Source organism: Xiphias gladius, chromosome 1 (genome assembly GCF_016859285.1).
Source record: "Xiphias gladius isolate SHS-SW01 ecotype Sanya breed wild chromosome 1, ASM1685928v1, whole genome shotgun sequence".
NCBI lineage: Eukaryota > Metazoa > Chordata > Actinopteri > Istiophoriformes > Xiphiidae > Xiphias > Xiphias gladius.
The window spans coordinates 22,591,795-22,612,401 of NC_053400.1; the positions used below are offsets into that span (position 1 = coordinate 22,591,795).

The following is a 20,607-nucleotide window of genomic DNA, read 5'->3' on the forward strand; positions in this document are numbered from 1 at the left end:
CCCCCATCGCCAACCTTTCTGTCACTCAAGGCCACACAGACACACACAAACTCGCACACCTCTACCCTTTTCAGTATTTTCCACAGGAAACAAATAAGCCACCTACAGTAACATACTAAGTAGACGCACACACACACGCACACACACACACACACACACACACTCACACACACGCACATACAATGCTGCATGTATACAGAGCCAACTAGGGCCATAACTCTGAAAGAGAGAAAGAGAAATATAGAGAGTTAGTTTCATTAACAATCCATCTCCTTGACAACCATACTTCCAGCATGCTCTGATTCTGACAGACCCAGCTTTTAATTGCCTGTGCATCTGTTTATGCTGTAATGTCGGTGTATTTCACTGTTTGTATGTGTGTTTGTGTCTGGCCATGTCTACAGCAGCAGCTCTACGGTAAATCGACATGTGGTGGTTGGAACAAAAACACTAGCACTGGACGTTAGGTTACCTGAAGTTATTCTTTCTCGTGGGCCGTGCAGGAAACTGTTACATTCCAATCTAAGAGCACAGGGGTTTCCCCTGCACGCTTGTTCAAATTATTGAATCAGTACTGGAGCATTTTTCGAAAGTCCTCCTGGCTCCATATGACGGCAGCGTTTCTGTTTGAGGCTGGTGAGGCTGGTGAGACTGGAGTTGGGGCAGAGCAGCTGTCTGTGTGTACTTTACAAGCTGGTTCTGTTTGTTCTGTAGACACAGGAGGGGTCAGGAGGGTGTCAGCTTTGTCTTCTGTCCCCCTACATGGGTATGTGTGTGTGCCTGCGTGTGTGTGTGTGTGTGTGTGTGTGTGTGTGTGTGTGTGTGTGTGTGTGTGTGTGTGTGTGTGTGTGTGTGTGTGTGTGTGTCCGCCAGGGGGAGAGAGAGGGCAGGTGGGTGGGCAGCGGGACTAACAGACCAGTGTGGACAGGTGGAGGGTTCTCACTATAAGCGAACCAAATGTACCTGCCTAGTTCTCGCTATCTCTCTGGATTTCTGTCTGCCTATCTTATATATTTGTCTATATATTTATTGGTAATGTACATCAATAAACATTACTGTAAATGCACCAAACTCAGCCAAAAGTCATTTTTCATCAGTAGTAGAGCTGAACTGATTAGTGGATTAATGAACTCACTGACTGACACAAAATGAATCTGCAACAATCCTAATAGTCAATTAATATTTTTGGTATGTGATGAAAAAAAATATCAAAACATTCACTGGCTGCGGTCTTTCAAAAATGAGGAATTTCTGCTTTTCTCTGTTTTATAACATTAACTAATTTAATTCAATACCTTTTGGTTTTGGATGGTTGGACAGGCAAACCAAGCAATTTGAAAACATCCACTTGCCTATTTCCTGGAATTTTATAGACTAAACGATTAATCAATGACTCAAATAAAAAATAATTGACTGATTATTCAGTGAATAAAACAATTATTTACAGACTAATCTGTCGTACTTTCAGAGTAGGACAGATGTTACACGGTCACCTTAAAAAGAATAAAAGGTTGAAACAGTTAATTAAATTGGAGCATTAATATCCCCGTTTTATTATTTCAGCAATAATAAAAAGGGGATATTGATGTTATGATAATATGTACTATACACGGTAAGACAACACTATGCTACATTATGAGGTACCTATTCAAAAATAACTATTTACTGTACAGGACAAATGCGTCTTCTGTCCTCTATCTATCCATCTTCACATCAGTCCCTGCAGCTGCCTATTTCTGACAACACCTGACAACACAAAGAAAACTCCATAAATGTTTACAAGCTATGCAGTATTTACTGGTGAGCGTTCACGTTGATACAACGACAATATTTTGCATTAATTGCTGTTCTCTTTATGTCATTCAAGTGTTAAATAAAGTAAATAAAGTCTGCACTCTTATAGACGCAATTCTGCTTTCCTTGTTGCCCTTGGTGTCTTGATGTGAGGAAACAGCGCCCCCCACGGGCAGACAACGGGACAATAAAGCTGTTGTATTTTACTCAGTTCATTGCTCTTTGATTTGACTGGTTTGGTGTCTGAAATTATAGGACAGGATAAAATTAGTTTGGGGCGACACTTTGCAAGCCATACATATGCATAATTTATATTATGTACATATTTTTCTGTACATTTTATTGTAAAAACTGACATTTCAGCCAAGCGTTGCCCATAACCGCTGTTTAAGTTCCATAGGCGTTCATGCAGGTGTCGTTCTGTAATAAAGTGCCGTATATTCAGCTTCCAGTGGCATAATCTTAATAATTTCGGACCAGTGTGGAGGTTTGTGCGGTTCAATTTGGATCTTCTTCAATTTAGAAAGGATTCCTGTACAATAGCTGCCAGCTCTTGCCTCTGATGGTACCCGAGAGAGAAGGGGGGGAGCGAGAGAGGGAGAGAGCGGGAGAGAGAGAGAGAGAGAGAGAGAGAGAGAGAGAGGTTAGGAGCTCCAGATGGTGTTTAAACGCAGACAGAAGGCTACAGCGAGGACAGAGAGAGAGAGAGAGGAGGAGGAGGAGAGAGCCGCGGTTACTGCGTACAGTGGGCCCGCCAGCTCCACTCATCAGTGAAGACAAAACAAGTCTGAAAACCCCAAATTGTGAATCCACGGGACGAGCCCCCCCCCCTCTCCCCCTCCCTCAAAGTATGCTCAGCTGATTGTGATTTTTCTTTTGGAGAAGTGAATATTTTATTACACCATCTGAAGACAGCTTGGCGGAGGATCGGCGCGTCGGAGGAGGAGGACAAGGACCATAGTTACAGAGAAACGTGGTAGAAGGGTAGCCTGTCCACAGGCTGTAAAGAAACTGCGCTGTTTAAACAAAAAGAGAAAGAAAAAAAAAAAAAAAAAAAAAAAAAAAGGAGACGAATATATCTCTTCGGATGCGTGGGACATTATTTCTGACGCACGGACCGTGGCAAAACTATGATCTGAAGAAGAGGGTTTTAAAGTTGTCACAGGGGGAGTAAAAGACGCACCCTGCAGACAAGAGGATCCGCATCTTAATCATTTGAATTTTTACACGGGAGACGAAAGGATTGTTGGACTTACAGTAACAAAACAGAAACTGGTTAATAGTTTTGTCTGCTTTAAAAACAACAGAAAGGACCTTTCTTAAACCGCATTCATTTTCCTTGATTTCTTCTATCTAGGATGGTTCAAATGAGCAAGAGCGGATTTACATGACTGGGACAAGTTGTGGTTTTTATTTTTTTTTCCCACATCACCGTTGCTTTAATAAAAAAAAAAAACAACAACAACTCACAGACTGCAAAACCAAAGACATCAATGTTCTTAAGGATCCAGGAGCCCTGGCTTTGATTTAATTTCTTTCTCTGTCGATATAACTGAGAAGAGAAATACCTCATAATTTATTAAACCTGGAAAGTCAAGACCCCTTTTGAACTTCCAAAGGAAAGTTAAACATTTTCTTTTGTGTTACACTGTGGCTTCTGCCTCTCCTTCCTCTCAATATTTCAGAAACAAAAAAGGGAATAACACCTGAATAGTTTTCCGCACTATTTAGCGAAGGCTTTATCCATTTTTTTTCCAAATAATGAGGATTGAGACGCTATAAAACCTGTTTTAGCAACCTTTTTCTGTGGATTATCACCGCTATAATTACCTCAGCTTGACCTCGACCTTCACAAAGTAAGTACATCCTGCAAACTCGACTGTATTGGGGCAAATCATTTAATTTTTTATTGGTGTGAACTGTTTTAAAATGCACTGAGGGATTGCAAGAGCATACAGCAGGTCTTTGTAATAGTCCCTTCTCGGAGCATTTGTTACAATGGAAGAAGTGTTGCCTATTTTGACTGCTGAAATATCTCAAATTGAAACTCATTCTGGCCAGAACTATGTTTGCAGCTCTGTGAGAGTAAACGTGAAGGTGAAGACAAACCAGGCTACTGTCCATGTACCTGCTTTCTATATTCTGTTTTGCTATGTTTATCTTTTTTTCTTCTGAGTCTATCGACTTTAATGTCGCCCTTTTACATGCTAAGTTGTCTTTAGAGGGTTTAGGATACTGAATATAGATAAAACAATGTGTTTTCTGCAAGTGAAATAGCACATTTCTTATTATTTATATGTTGCTTATAATAGATGTAGAAATGGGGATATGTGGACAGTTATGGATACTGTTGATGTTATCATTATTTTTATTATCAGCACTTTTCTTTTTGTTACTTTACTGTAATGAAGGAGTTGTGGTGAGAATGCTGAGATGGAGAGAAAGAAAGAGAGAAAGAGAGCGAGAGAGAGAGACTCAGGGGTGTGAGTTGTCGTCCCCACCAGTCTGTGCTGCGCATCAAACTGATGTTGAGACAAAGTGATGACACAAAACCTTTGGTCTCTATGAACTTGGTGTCCACCTGGACTGGATGGAGGTGATGGGTGTGATGGGATAAATTTAGACCTTTACCTTGAACTGAACTCCATGGTGCCTCCCAATAGCCCCTCCATTTTTCATATGATACAGCAGTGCAGTGCAGTGTTTACTTTTGTGTAAGAAAGCAATAAGAAACTTGAAGAGCAATGAGTGCCGGGTGTTTGTATTACTATACCGTTCTGTGAAGACGTCAAAGATAAAGGTGGAAAAAAATGTTTAACAGAAAAACTATGGAAACCAAAGGATATAAACCCAACTCGTAAGTGAGTTAAAAAAAAAAAGCTGAAATTATGATGTATGATTTATAACAACGCTTGTGACTGTCGGGACACTCCCCAAGAGGACACAGGTCCAGCCAAAGGTTTCAACCCAACTTGAACAGCCTCAGCAGCGCACTCTTCCGCCTAAGAGTGCAACAGTAAAACACTCAGTCCATTTTCTCTGCAGGACACGGCCCTGTATAATTGGCCCTGGTAAATATCATCTGAATTATTGAACAGTTGATAATAGTCTCGAACAATGGATGGGGGGGGTGCAGAGGTGAAACCGCAGTGCAGACGCCCTGCCTCACCGCACATTATACCTTCATCACCACCAAGCGAGCATGTCTTTCTCTCTCCTTCCAAATGCTGGCCGTCCCATCACTCAGCTCGGCCCGACCAGCCGCCTGCTAAAGCAGATGTCCCCACTTCATCATTGAGTAGCTCTCTTAAAACGCAGGCCATTCATTAGGACCCCAGCGTGCCGAGTGTTTATTCAGTTCCCATCCACCACAGGTGCATGGGAGGGATGTCTCCTGTTTAATATACAGAAGAGAACATACCACAGGACGTTAAAAGAAAGCGAGATAACCTGTTTTTGTCTGAAGAAGCAGCATCGTGTTTTCTTCTTTTAATATTCTGTGAATCGCTGCTGCAGTATCAGGCACATCGTGACAAATGTTATACCATCAAGTTATTAAAGGCACAATATTTTTTGTACTCTTGCATGTGCCAGTGTTAACGAGATACCTTATCAGTGAGTTATATATCAGGCGTTTGACAGCAAAAATGCAGGAGATAGTGAAAGTCATTACTATTTTTCATCTTCTCAGTCTGACAGTGTCTGTGTCATCCGTTGCTGTACTGTGACTTGATGCTGCAGGATCTGGGTACAGCTTACGTGTTTACCGTATAAGTGTGTGGGCTTGTTGAGTGCGCTTTGTGTGTGTGTATGTGTGTGTGTGTGTGTGTGTGTGTGTGTGGTAATTATTGTGAACTAAATGCGGGCAGTGCAGGTGAAACTGGCTGCCTCCTAATTAATGAGGGGAGCAGATGGCCTCAGGTGGGCGGGAGCTGCAAGCGCACAGCGAGCCGGTCAGGTGGTCAGCACAACACAGACACCTGGGCCGTCACAAACAAGACAAGCGGTTGACACAAGCCAAAGACATCAGGCCTATGTGTGCTTGTGTTGACGTGTGTCTCTGTGTATGTATGGCCTTCCTGTAAGTCAACAAACAGATATTTCTATATATATATATACGGTGTAATATCTGATGCCACAGAGCCTCTTGAAAAGGAGCCATATCTACTCACAACATCTCATCGTATTTTTTACATGTATTAGTTGTGAACTGCTGAGCCAAAGAGGAAAGAAAAAAGAAAAACTTCAGAGAAGGACTAGTTTCAAAGAACATGCGATTTTATGAAGAAGAAGAACTTTTTTTTTCTTCTTCCTCTTTCTAGCCAGTCAGTCATATTGCTTGTGTTAATAAGTTACAGCAAAGACGCAAAGTTACACTGTGTGTTTGTAGCCTATTTTTGTTTATGTTTGTGTATGAGTGACTTCCTTCCTGCCCAATGGCCCTAAATAAAAGGCTCTGTGTATATACAATATTAACAATTAATAACACTGTGTTCTTACAGAAAAGCACACCAAATGAGTCAAAACAAGGTGATTTGTGTGAAAGTCTCTTCAGTTCATACTTGTTCCTTTTGACATGTGTAAAAATGTTTCAGGTGTCAGTACAACAGAAGTATTGTTTATGTTTCTGTACTCTAAATTAATCATTTGTGACACAAGTTGCCACTGAAGAACAGGAGTCTAGCTGATTGTATGCGTTCACTCAGCCTTGCCTCAAGGGCAAGAACATTACCAACCAACAGATGAGGACTGTTTCACAATAAGAGGGAAAGGTGCATCATCTGTTTAGTTTGTTTCGCAGTAAAGAAATAGCTACAGTAGGCCAAAAAACTGCCACAATGTTTAGTAACAGAAGTATTCTAACTGTTGCCACCTGGTGTGTCTGTGTTAAGGTGGAAGCAAAAAATGAAGGACCACCAAACTGGGATGCTTCTTAAAGAGGAGGAAGTGAAGTGTTACAGAGAGTAATGAGGGTTATTTGACTTTTGTTAGTTGTTCTTTGGTATTTCTCACTTCAGTATGACAAATAAATGGCAGTTAGTCTTTTGCAGCATTGATCCTCACACCAGAGACACAGTTTAATTGAGTTCAATGAGATCAGGGTGTAAGTGTCCGTGTTTTTGTGAAAATATGGGAGCAAGTGATGAAGTGACTTTCCCGGCGCTGAATCTCTATGGTTTCTTTGCTGTTTATCCTAATATATAATGGGAAAGAACAGTGCGGTTCTGGCTGCCTCCTGCTCCGTCCTTCTTCCTGTGTGTGTGTGTGTGTGTGTGTGTGTGTGTGTGTGTGTGTGTGTGTGTGTGTGTTGGTCTGCTCTGCCCTGGTCTGTTCCACATGTGTTTAACATTACTGCGACAAGGCTGCCAGCCTCTCTGGGGAGATGGAGAATGTCAGACACTAGAGCAGAGAAGCGAACAGCTTCCCAACATCTGATGGAATGAGAAACACACTTGCTGGATGACTGGCCTGCTGACGCCACAGCGTGGGAGCAGAGAAGGGGGCGCAGGCCAAGTAAAACCCCGAATGCGTGTGTGTGAAATATCACTCTCTCTCTTCTCCTCGTTCTCTGCCCTAAGTGTGCACACATCCACACAGATTCCAAAGAATAACATACAGTATACACACACACACACACACACACAAACACACACTTACCATTTCTTCAGAGTAAGTCATAACACTGGTTTGCATTCACTGGAATTATCTAGTGTCTTTTCTCCAGATTTCCATGCATGCTGAGCAGGTGAAAACCTCCAATTACCTCCTCTGTGAAATTCAAGGGTGAAAACTCACCATTTATGGTTGACCATTTCTGGAAATTATTTGTTGAATTGACTCTTTATTCTAATAAAATTACCTCAGCATATACAGTATTGACAAATTGCACCTTCAACTATGCATTTCAAAAGGGAGGCACATTTACAGAGCACAGAAATGCTCAATTATGAATGCATTCGCAAACAAATGTCACAACATCGATGAATTCACATGTTCAGTATAGCTGAAATGCTGACAGCTACAGCCAAGAAAGAAAAACCCCTTCCTCCTCCTCCCTTCCTTGTCTTGTGCCTATTTCACCTCCCACTCTCCTTCCTCACCTTTTACTTCCTCGCTTGCCCACTGACCTCTGACCTTCTTTTAACCCTCTTCCATGTCCCATTCTCCCTGTGGCACCTTCTCACCTCCCACCGCCTCCTCTTCATGTTAGGAAGTGTGTTCAGATCAGCGTCAGACAAAGGAAACAGCTGGGCTAATCTACAGTAGCGATTAGCTCTATTTTAATCAAGCCAAATGGACAGACCAACAGAGAAAATGGGAAGTTCACATCGCCACCGCTTCATGATATAATGAATCCCTCCCTTTCCTTCTGCCCCACGCCGAGGCCTTTATCACAGGCAGGGAGTAAACAAGCACAAAGGAACACAGACTGAATTTATTAAGGCGTCCACTCAAAGCGGTCCTCTCTGGACGTCTCGGGAAGTTCTGCAACGGAGGAGCATGCAGGCAGAGATTGGAAGGAAGGCACGTCTCTCACATTCACTCTCTCTCTCTCTCTCTCTCTCTGTACAGTATTTGTGAAATTAAAAAAGCTGTTATCTCCTGGAAACAGATCCTGTGCCACACAGATGGTTCCGTCTCTCTTCAAATGGGAGGCTGAGCCACCGAGTGCGGTTGTGTTACCAGTTAGTTGTACAGACCTTAATCTTGGCTCCAGCCTTCCTTCCTCTGCCTCTCTGTCTTTGTCTACACACACACGCACACACAAACTCTGCCCCCTTTAGATAAAAGTATTGCCTGTGTAAAGTAGTAATTTCACTAGGAAATGGACATTTTAGCTTTTCAGAGGTATTTGAAGTGCAGAGAGGGGAAGGTCAGAGATTTTCTTGATATGTCAAAGAGCAGTGGTCACTTTTTAAGGAGTGAGTCATGGGCTGGCATTTAAAGTCATCAGGAGCCACAGCAGGGTGTAGGGGCTGTGTTTGATGGTTTCCACTCAGTCTTTCAAGTACGACCTCAGATAGAGAGAGATCATCCATTTAGTAATATGCCCTGCCCTCACAGATATCATGTACGGAGAGGTCTTTACATGCCTCTGTTGGCTGTCAGATAAACAGCATTGTTGTGATTATGTTGGAGACATAATACCTTTTTTTAAATCCTTCAAACAGAAACACCTTTTGTTATAAATCACAGGTTTGTGATGTATTGATTTGGACCCCCTGATTCACAAAAGTTCCTTTATTGGGGCACTGCTTGCTGTCCACTGACTTTGACCGTGACACGACAGGGGGTCGTCTTAATTTGCCAATTAGCTCACATAATCAGCATGTTATTAGCATCGCAGTGACTCTCTTTCTTCTCCCCCTCATTCTGTTTCTGTGGCAGCGTCCCTTAGTCGGCTTGTGTCCCAGAGGAGTAGCTGGTATTTATTTCGGCAGCTTCCAGCATGAGCTGGCTGTAAGCTAAATGGAGAAACTGTCAAAGCTTCTCTCGTACCTGTCACATGAATGCCCCCCACCCCCCCTTTCCCGTTTGTTTGTGCGTTCACACGTCAATGCGCGTGTATGTGAGAAACCTATAGGTTCCTGCAGGATAATACAGAATACCCTACCCATGCCTGGCTGATGTCACTGTACCTGAGGGCCATATGAAGAGGTATGAGAGTGCTGGCAGGCTTGGGAGCAGTTCAGGCTACAGACAGTTTTGTCAGCGGTGACAGCTCCACTGTGACAGAGCAGACATTCAACACTGAATGAAATGAAATACATGACATCATGTAAGAAAATGATTAACCTGCTGTTTGTTTCCCTATCTTAGCTGTAAGTGACAGCTCAGTGTCAGATTTTTAATGGTGCACAAAACATAAGCGCGAGAGACATGGGTAGAAAAATAGGCAGCCACAATTCACACATTCTATTTAACACGCTTTGCATCACACGCGCAAAGATTTGAGGGTTTTTGAGGAGAAAGGACGGAGATGCTGCAGTTGCCGTGGTGTATGTGCATGTGTCACAGGGTCAAATCTAAGTCTTTTGTGCTCCATAAATCAGCAGGCAGCAGCGGTGACGTAAGAACAAACAGAGCTGCTCTCTGCTGCAGCTGGCTGGAATGAGGGAGAAACAGGAGAGACGAATACAGAGAGGGAAAGAGAGAGCAGGACAGCAGCTGTCAGGCCTCCATCGCACACCTGTCACACAGGAAGTGAGCGCCGGCCACTGTTTCCTGGATACACCTCCTCAAACACTGCTCCTGGAAGAATTGAAGGGAGGACATCTGCTATGAGGGTGAGACAGACAGGCAGCTAGACTAATACACTGAAGGATCAATAGATAGAGACATTTGCTAAGGATGAAGAATAAGCGCCAAATAACACGAGGAGAAAACAAGTACAGAATTCCTCCCTCCTGTGTTCCCTTTCTCATGTTAGCTGTAGTTCTGTTTGCCTATGTGCGTGTCCAGACTGTGCACAGTTAAGAGGATGTTTGTGTTATCGCAGCGTTCTATGACAGACAGGTCACTCTGTGAAGACTCCAGCCTAACTCTCCCACAAATACAATAAGCCCACATGCCCTAAACTTAACAGTGGGACATTCCCACGCTTGCTCCTCTCAGCAACCCTTCCACCCCTCCAACCCCCCCACCCCCGCCCTCCTGTGACCAATATGAACTAATCCAGATGTAGCGTAGCTGCTCACAGATGTACACATAACTCTCTTCGCATGGCACCGCTCCTCTCTCCTATGTTTCTCTATGTCTCTGCTGTCCCCAGGCTCACTCGTCACTCAGTTCACGGTTTTGGCCTCCATGGCAAACTGACAGGACAGTGATATCACAGGAAGTGATATCAATTCGTGCTACAGCGCTGCTGATGAAGCACTAGGGCCTATTGTCTCCCGCTCTGCTTCTCCTCCCAGCCTCCAGAGCCGCTCTGTTGTGGCTGCTGTTGGTAGAAAACCTCCTCTTTGTTTGTCAGGTTTGTCAGGCTGGGCCCTCAGGAGGCCCCCCTTGCCCTATTCCCAGGCTGCCCTTCATGCTGCCTGTATGCAATTAACAGAGTAATTAAAAGCCTGATGAGCTAATTGGTGCTGGGTGAGGCTGCAGGTGTTTGGATCGGGGAGCTTATTTATGTAAGTGCACTCATTGTGAACATCCTCGGAGGGGCAGGGCAATTTTCAAACTTTTTTTCCTTTTTTATTACTTAAATATATGTGTTTATGACGCATTGATGGTTATTGGTTATTGATTAAAGCAGTCAGTGCTATACACTTGAGACAATCAAAGGCAGGAATTACACATGACCCAGTGTCATTTCTTGATGAGATTTACTCATAAAGTTCTGCTCCCTGACCCAAAACCAGATATTTTGGTGGGATCTCTCATACTCTGGTCAGGTCTCAGCAGAACTCTAAAACCAAACCAGGTTTGGTTATTTTGAAATGTAATTCATCATCTTTCTCTCTCTTGCTGTGACAATCATCTGCAGCCAGTCAAGTGTAGTCAGGTCAGTTCTTAAAGGAATGGTCAAAATGTTTCATGCCAGTGTATCAACAGTGTACTGGATGTTAAGATGAATTCTGTTTCTGTTAGCGGAGCCCACTAACAGAAAGGGGAAAGACGAAAAAAAGTCTGATCTAATGTTGGATCATGGCAGCCTGAGGCTGAGCTCTCAGCTGGCAAAATTAGGCACACAGCTGACAGGACAAGGAAAAGAAGATGTAGATGAGTGGGAACAAAGGAGAGTTGTCATGCAGAGCAGAAGCTACATGTAAATCCTTCTCTCTGCTCATGTCTGTCTGCGTTTCTGTCTCTCTGGCCCATTCCCAGATGTACATACACAGTCGCTTCCTCATATGCGTGTGTCTCTTTCTTGTCTCCTACTTCCTCCCCATATCTCTGCTCTCCCTCTCTCTCTCTCTGTGGCAGCTGTGCTGGTGATGGCTGTGTGCCCATGGTGCAAGCTGGCTGTGGGGTCCCAGGTGGCCCACATGACAGTTATTGATGTTCAGGTGTTCAACTCCTCTCACACAGAGACCCTGGAGCCACACACACACACACACACACACACACACACACAAAACACATACACTCAGATGCATACAGAAACACAATACAAATGCATGCACTTCATTGTAGTTCACATGCATACACAGAGTACATGCAAGTAGTCATATATTTGCACAATCGTGCATATAAACTGCGTATTCTTCTGTTGCTGCTGATGAAGTGTAAACAATACAGTAACAAGTACAAGAGAGAATTTGTGCCTAGGGCTGCGTGGCTGTTTGGCGAGCAACAGTAGTTGCACAGTTTTCAATGTGAGATGAAAAAATCAATCTTGGTGAAAACATATGCAGTCCAGTTTGTATATGATTCTTATGGTCCAGTATTTGTGACCATTTTCTGTGTGCGAATGTGTGGTGGGAGAGCCAGTGTTGGTACCATTGCCCAGTGCAATCCTAACACACTCCAGATGTGTCTGGCTAGCCAGGGAGTTGTTCTTGGCACAGCCCGCCTCGGCTGAATGTCACAAATACTTTCCTTTATTTAGGAATGGCTCTGGGTTATTGGCTGGAGAGAAAGAAAGAGCAGAGGATGGATGGGGGGGGGCAAGGGAGGAGAGGTAGATGAAAAGAGCAGAATAAATGATTAGCAATGCAGAAAGACAGGGGAGAAGGGGGGGGGGGCAATTAAAGAAGAGTTGTAGAAGGACAGAAGATGGAGAGGGAAGAGAGAAGGAGGAGGGAGCGTGAGGGAGCCAGGCAGAAACAGCTCCAGTCTAGCATCTGGATTTTATTAGCAGCCGTTGGGAAAATCTGAAAAGGAAGTTTTTTCTCTGCGAGCACGTCGGCATCAGTGATATGCTGCACATAACCACTTCACTGCCGACGAGAGGAGCCAGGCCCTCCCAAAGGAGAACAGATGGTCGCTAGAACTTCAATACAATTACATCAATAACAGCTTTCACAGATATAAGCACTGTATGACAGGATCCCTGCAGCTCAGAGAGACAGAAATACAACTCCTCTACCCTTAGCACCTCTGGCCCTGGATAAATTATCTTTAATCCATCCTCACTCCCTGCTTGTCCTCAAGTTATCCTTGCTTTTCTTGCCAGTTTACCCATTTAAAAGAAAATGGTGAAGCTTTTAACTTGGAAAAACTGGTGACTTGTCAATAATTTGCTCATGGTAATCTGATCAAAGACAGGATGGCTTTTGTCAGTGCTTATTAAGGAGAACCACCCCCACCCCCTGTTTGTTTTTTTGTTCAACATGTTTGTTCAGCCGGTGCTGCGTGTGTACTATCTCAGAGATTCTCGAGTAACGCAGGGGAAAATTTGTGTTTGTGTATACATGCTGCAAACTTGTGAGCATGTGTGCATGCATTTGTGTGTGCGTGTGCATGCATTGTACAGGCCTTTCTCCCACCCTGTCATTAGTGTGGGCTTTAAAGCCTCTGGGCCCTAAATCAGTTTAAGATGAAGTAGAGTCTTGGATCTGTCCACAGAAGCAGCCTGTGTGCTGACACACTAATATACACGCAAACACACATACTCCCAACTTACCTGTGATACAGTTCAGTCATCAAAGTGATAACAAGGCACATATTAAAATATAGAACTAGTTGGCAAACAGAAAGAAAGTGTTCTCTTTTTGTAAATTCCTTTAGGTCACAGGAGGATGGCATGTTGATATTCTACTACAGAAGTCAGCCGTCTTTTCCTTTTGTGTGGGATTTGGGCTGGTAGTATGAGAGTGTAGGGTGTTGTAGGTGCTGTATCCATAAGTCCTAGGTCCAAGGCACAGGGCTACAATCCCATGTTTTGATTTGAAGGCCTGGTAGGGGGTTGGGGGGCCAGGGGCTCAGGCTCTGTTTGTGTGGACTCCTCTGTGGCCTGATAGGGAACAGATGTGGGAAGGCAGGCGGCTGGGCAGCCAGCCAGAGCAGCTGGGAGAAATTAAAAACAACAGCATTCCTGGAGACTGGGGGAATTACAGTGGGAGGGAAGGAGCGAAGGAGGGATGTAAGGAGCGAGAGAGAGAGGGAGAGTTTTAGGGCTATGTGGTCACTGACAAGAGTCTCTGTAGAGTATGCGAGATTGAATAGACAGGGGGGATTTAAGGAGACTGTTCTGCAGTGGTTAGCAAAAGCTAATAAGTTGCAGCTGTATTTCCAGAGGAAGCACAAACACACATTCACATGTATACACACAGAGACAGTATGCATACGGTCAACGCACAGACATATGCCATGGGAAACGAGACCAAAATATACTTCCAGCATCTGAATGGCCTTCTAAGTGTTTGTCAGTACATGATGGTATTTATTTGTGTATGAGTGTTTGTTTTAAGGGGCTTTAATGAAAGCATATATCATTAAATCTATAATGAGACTCCAGAAAATGCTTCAAAAAATTAGACAAGCCTATGCACTGTGTGTGTGCAGTTGTACAGTACAGGATCTGTTGTTTTGTGTATCTCACAGTGAATTGTTTTTCATTTTGTTTCATCATTGCACAAGGGGAAAGTAGAAGACAGAGAACATTTTTAGAACTCAGACAGCAGACTGTTTCTTTGGTGAGCAATCTTTTAGCCCCGATTACGTCAAACGTGCAGACATACAGTACAGCTGTTCAGAGATTCAGGGAAACAGAGACAGAGATAGCGGCAGAGAGGTAGGTAATGATTGTATCATATTGTTTTATTTTCAGCATAATATTCAATATTGAGTGTTTGGGACAGACAGCAACATATCTGTATCCTGAGCAGATCTATTCTCAGCTGTATTGATCACAAAGTGGCTCCTCTGAGAGACTCAGATAAAAACCTGTAGGGGGAAATAGAGCAGCTATGAGACAGAAGCACGGTCCAGACCTAAACCTTAACCACAGGTCTACTTTAACTAGTATACCAGTCTCTCTTTTGATACTTCTTTCGGCATGAGTGTGATGTCCTTCGGCACAAAACACACTAGGAGGACAGATGGCCACAGATGGGGTTGCAGACCTAGCAGACTTCCTAATGTATTAAAAGTGAAATCCAGTGCATGGTGCGTATGTGTGTGCCCTGTCCCTGTAGCTGGTCAGATTAAACAGCTGTCTATAATCCCAGGGTGGGAGCACACAGACAGACAGGCAGACAGACAGTGCACTCCCCAGATCATCTTCTCCTACTCCTCTCTTCTCAGTCTCCAAGAAGTGACAAAAATAGTTGTGCTGTGTGTGAGAGAAAGTCACAAAAGCATTTTAATATTATGGCCTTTGGATCACATGTGGGTCCAGCTCTTGTTCATTTGAGTAAAGCTGCAGCTTCGGACCTGTCAATATGGGGACACACGGACTAAGCTACATTATGCGAAAGTACTTGTACAATTGGTTAGTATAAGGCTTGTTAGGATTTTTTGTTTACATGTATACTGTATGAGCGAACACAGTAAAATTTGATCAAAGAGTAGGTTTTCTGAACCATATGGCTGCCTCCCTACAGGAAGCAGCCCACCGATTCAGTAGCACAGAGAGCTCGTTTGTGTGTTTAGGCTTCTATAGAAGAGAATGACTGCATCTATTTATACCAGCCGGCCCCGTCTGCCTCTATCTACAACCTTGTGTGTTTATGTTCAGAGCGTATGGCATGGGTCAAACAGCGGAGTGCCCCTCGTGTTCTTGAGGATCACTGTGTCAATGGCCCTCATACAACACACTCCAAAGTGGCACTTTTTAAATACAGACACCAGCTGCTGAACGCTTCTAAGTGAGCTCTGAGAAAGAGGCTAACCTCAAGGACCGAGGGCAACTGAGTCAGGAGGTTTGTGGAGGAAAACACTCATGGGAGAAGTGAAATGAATAATACATTATGTGACATTGATTTAATTTGTTAGTTGGTGACGACAATATATTAACAATGCACAGAATTTCAAACCAAGGTAAAGATGTATAAAAGCTGGAGCAGGACTTCAAGAGTGGTGTTGGTAGTATTTCTACTTTTTATATTTGTATAAGTATAAGAGATTATCGCTGGCTACTAAGTGGAATCTCATAACGGGGCCACTCTGGCTGTGGCCTCTGCTCTGTGTGTATGAGGCTGTAGAATTAAGCTTTCGAAATTTTTGAAAGGTTCCTGTAGTAAATTGTTTGGGTTCTATTTTTGTGAGAACAAACATAGAGTCCTATTTTTTCTCCTTTTTTCCGTTAACACATTAAAAGACAGCTGAAAGAGCAGAAAATAAAAACAGAGAGGAGATAGAGGATGCTGCGAGAGCTATTCAGAATCAGTGAATACCACATAAATTGTACAGTGTGGTTCACATCTGCCTTGCCAGAGAATAGAAGAGGGCCCTCTCTCCTTACTCTTGATGTATGAACTGTGCTGCTTATTGATTTCATTGTTTTTCATTGCATAATGCACATTTATTGCACTCTCTGCCAGTTACACATGTACACATACTTTATCCAATCTTTTAACATGCTGCAAAAGTCATCACACCTCCCAGCTCAGGTTAACATTGCAGAAGGATCTGGTTCCAGCAGCTGCACTGACAGGCAGACACGTAGACAGACGGACAGTCAACACTCAACAGATACATCACCGAATAATAGAGCTGCTGCTTATGTATATAGTATATACAGTATGCTGCAAAAAGTCTGTTTTAGGGAATGCGGTTTTGTGCATGACAGTGTTTTTGTGGGAGATACACTATGTATTGACCACATAAGGCCCTCTGCCACAAATACAGAATGTAAGACAACGGTCATCCTTACGCATGCTTGTGGCAGTGGCACATCCACCCTGTGTCGTGTTTTCTTCACATGTCCGTCGCTGTACCGTCAATTCCCTTCACGTTACAGGGCCTGGCCTTGCCTTGTTTGGTCCTTGCAGGGTGTCTGGCAGGGGACAGTGGAGCCTCTAGTAGCAGGACGGAGCTCTGAAAGCCAGTCCACAGTGATGGACAGCAGCAGATCCAGCTGCACTTGTCATTGGCTGTCAAGCCGGCTGTCTGAACTAGGGGACGAGAGGGGACAGGCGGGGAGGAGTGTGTGTGTGTGTGTGTGTGTGTGTGTGTGTGTGTGTGTGTGTGTGTGTGTGTGTCTGGGGGTTGGAGGTTATAGTGGAGGGGCACTGATTGGGATGTCAGAGCTACATGGAGTGTGTATGTGTGAAGGAAAGAGAGAGAGGGAAGAGAAGGGGGGGGATTTCAGTCAGCAGCAGCTGAGCGAGTGAGCAGGTGTTACTGTATGTCTCCCAGGCCCATGAATCTCAAACACAATACAAGTTTGGATTCATTTCCACTCTCTGCATTGATTTGTTTTGGTTCTTTTTATGAGGCTTTTGGTTTAAGGAAACAATCGATGGTTCCCAGGTGAAAGTGTCAGTGCTTAACCAGCTGTCTCCACTTTGGAAGTATGATATTTTTTTTTCATTTTTCTCTGTCTTTTTCTCCCTTCATATCTCAGGTAGCAGAGTGCAGAAGGTTGGAACAATGCCAGATTCACCTGCGGATGTGAAAACCCAGCCCAGGTCCACCCCACCCAACATGCCTCCGCCACCCCCGGCTGTCAGCCAAGCAACCAATCGCAGTGCTTCATTCACCCCCACCACCAGTAAATCAAGTAAGGATCCCTGCTATTTTGGACGATTTTCTGAAATGACACCTAAGGTCAACTTTATACTGAGAAATGTGTGTGAATTTACTATCAGTATCATCTGTAGTCCAAATTCCTTCTCGTAAACTATTTGCTGTTCATCTATTTAGCTTACTTGCTATGAGATATGTTTTCTTTGACTTGAAGATGATCCTTTTGTGTTGATATGTCATGTCAGCAGGCAGTTAACCAGGCAGGTGTGAGAAAAACAGTGAGCTGGTATACTGTACGCGCTGGACCAGCAAACCAGCGCTGGAACAGCTCTAACTCTTCATTTCACAGTAAGCATTGAGGAAGAGCCATAGTTATGTGAGCTAGTATGTACAGCATTTCAAGTAATGCTTCTCTACAGAGCTGACATGCATATCTTAGCCTAGATTTTGTAATTTGTAGGTCAAATGCCATTTTGATGTTCATGTTAGAATCAGTGGCCTAAATATTAAGATGGATATCATATACTGTGATTGCAATGTCTACGGTTTGATTCCAGTCGGACCTTTGTTGAATTCCATCCCTTGCATCTCTCTCCATTTGTTTACTGTCCACTGTCAAATAAAAGCAAAAATGCCCCCAAAACTCTTAAAACTCTCAATTTTGTCTCAAAGTGAAATACATATAACGGACATATAATTCTTGTTACAATAGTATTTCACTGTGCGCTTATAAGACCTGCTACACATTAGAATGAAATTATTCACCCTTTAATCGGTAATAAATAACAAAAACGAATACACGTTTGCAATACCTCAGAGGCCACTGTGTAGTCCATTGTAGGACTACACAGTCATTTGTCCCTCTTAGGTCAACTGTCACGCACACTTTATATGAAGGGAAATTCCAAATATGTGTTTCTTCCCTGTTCTGGTGAACAAGTGTTTAAGTCACTTGTGTGTCAGGTGTGTGTCTCTGCAGGCATCTATCTGTGTGTATATGTGTGTGTCTTTTGGTGTGCAGAATGCCCTTGCTGGTGGGACAAGTGTCTTTGAGTGCATGTGTGAATGTGTCTGTGTTGTTTACCAGCTGGTGAGGCAGCAGTAGGGACAGGGGACATCAGCCAGGGTGGTGTTGCGGTGTGTAGACTACTTTCTTCCCTATATAGCAATGACAGGCCATGTTGTTTCACCTGTTGTGGCGGGGGGTCAGCAGTGTAGCTCTCTCCTTGCAGCTCTCCCTCTCTCTAAAGCCAGAACACAAGCGCTGCCTGTTGGGATCACATGGGTTAGTCCATATGTGTTCAGGGCCCTCGACCCACAGATTAGAGCAACAAGCATGCCTGAGAGGTATCACAACAACTAGACTATTGAACAACTAAAGTGTATATAGTCTTGTTTTCAAATATGAGGTCGCGATATAGTGTTACAGTCTACAGTGGCTAACTCTGGACGCCTGTAAATACATTTTGAAAAGATTAAGTTGCTGCTGCTACACAAATATAATGTATGCAAATGCGTACTTAAAAAATAACGAGATACAGCAGATTGAAAGAGAGCATTTCAGTTTCCTTTATCTTAGACTGACGGTGTAGTTTGCATGCATTTTTTGTCATCTGGCTCGGAAATGAAAATATGAAAACAGGGGAAAGGTCAAACGTGTGTGCGTGAGCTCCCGTGTATTTGTGAGTTTGTTTGTGCCTGCATTAAGAAGAATATGGTAGTGATTATATATGTGTATGAGTGCTGTGTCTATTCTGAACCTTAAAGCTGCAAATCTACTTTCAGCTGGTGGACAGGTGCAGGTCCAGATTTGGATACACACCTGCTACTGGAATAAAAGTAACATGGGCCACAGGACTATTTTTGGCACCTCTTTAACAAGTTCCTCTTATAGTTGTGTCCTGCTGAGTGAGTGAGGGGGAGAGGGTTAGGAGAAGGATGGAATAGACTGATACGGGGGGAGATGGAGGGGTGGAAGGGGTCAGATGTACCACTCTACCACTTGTGAGACAGCTGAAGTTACTGCAAACACACGCTCACAGCGCTCAGTCAGACTGGCAGAAAACTGCACCAGTGAAGTCACTTTGTGCATCATATTCTGTTGGCATGCTGTCAAATTTGAGACTATTGTGTGCTCCACTTATATTTAATCTGAACCACACACTCCTCTATCAGCAGGATATAAGTGCTTCTCCCCTCATCATGCCCCCAGATCTGTCAGATGGCCCCAGGCCCCTCCATACTGACCCAATTCACGTTGTCTCTTCCTTCTGTCTGTTTATCTGCAGTGCTGAATGGGAGCAGCCACTCTCCTACATCGCTGAACGGTGCTCCGTCCACTCCTAACGGCTTCAGTAACGGGCCGGCCATGTCCTCAACGGCCTCACTGTCCAACCAGCAGCTCCCGCCAGCTTGCGGTGCCCGGCAACTCTGCAAGCTGAAGCGCTTCCTGACCACGTTGCAGCAGTTTGGCAACGACATATCACCTGAGATTGGAGAGAGAGTACGCAGCCTTGTGTTGGGGCTGGTGGTAAGTTGTGATTATATTAAGGTGGAAATATTTTGATGGCTCTGGAGGAAAGTGTTATAAAATTTTCTTTCTTAGCAACTCTTGTGTCCACTCTTTGTTTTACAATCCCTTGTTGTCTTGGACAGAACTCCACACTCACTATCGAAGAGTTTCACTCCAAACTTCATGAGGCCACCAACTTCCCTTTGAGGCCGTTCGTCATTCCCTTCCTGAAGGTAAATGTCCGTGTACAGGTTTTATGTAAGATAAATCAAGCCTGATGTAGTCAGTTGACAAGCACATAGTTCACTGTACCCATCCATATTGCCAGTGTTAAAGACTATGTGTTTCTGTGTATGCAGATATGTATTCCTGTCATCTGTGCTCCTTTCCATTCTGCCTCAGAAAGGGTTCATAGAGAAGAGGGGAGGGAAACTCTGTCTTGATCAGAAACCTTAGGTGTATACTGTGTAACTGTAACTGTACTTGCGGTATTATGAAAAAGATGGTTGGACGTGCTTGTGAATGTCCGTTAAAAGTGGTGTATGCGTGTGTGTGTGTGTGTGTGTGTGTGTCAGACCTCCTGGCGTGCAATGATCCTCCGCATCTGGGACATTGCAGCAATGGCTGTGTTATATCAACCAGACAGGTCTGAGAGAGCTATTTGACAGCACTCTTACGCACACATACAGACGCACACACACACACATACAATATACACACCAGCA

At 43.8% G+C, this 20,607-nt stretch overlaps 1 protein-coding gene and 2 long non-coding RNA genes across 6 annotated transcripts in view; 1 reads left to right on the plus strand and 2 right to left on the minus strand.

The window, feature by feature from the left end:
- cbfa2t3 (CBFA2/RUNX1 partner transcriptional co-repressor 3) overlaps nucleotides 1-20,607 on the plus strand; it is a 45,202-nt gene that overhangs the window by 8,540 nt on the left and 16,055 nt on the right. For 3 of the 4 annotated variants that reach the window (XM_040124779.1, XM_040124789.1, XM_040124799.1), the window contains exons 3-5: nucleotides 17,249-17,404; nucleotides 19,659-19,900; nucleotides 20,026-20,115. In XM_040124779.1, the coding sequence (XP_039980713.1) occupies nucleotides 17,249-17,404; nucleotides 19,659-19,900; nucleotides 20,026-20,115 (488 nt within the window). Of the gene's footprint in view, nucleotides 1-2,489; nucleotides 3,651-17,248; nucleotides 17,405-19,658; nucleotides 19,901-20,025; nucleotides 20,116-20,607 lie in introns of those variants that run through there. The other variant, XM_040124808.1, reaches the window with a different exon arrangement.
- On the minus strand, nucleotides 14,536-16,824 carry LOC120788781. The gene is made up of 3 exons (XR_005707302.1): nucleotides 16,556-16,824; nucleotides 16,242-16,324; nucleotides 14,536-14,625 (listed from the first exon to the last, which is right to left on the minus strand). It is a non-coding gene; the product is annotated as an uncharacterized LOC120788781 (long non-coding RNA).
- Nucleotides 16,837-19,703, minus strand: LOC120788786. The gene is made up of 3 exons (XR_005707303.1): nucleotides 19,618-19,703; nucleotides 18,455-18,638; nucleotides 16,837-16,931 (listed from the first exon to the last, which is right to left on the minus strand). It is a non-coding gene; the product is annotated as an uncharacterized LOC120788786 (long non-coding RNA).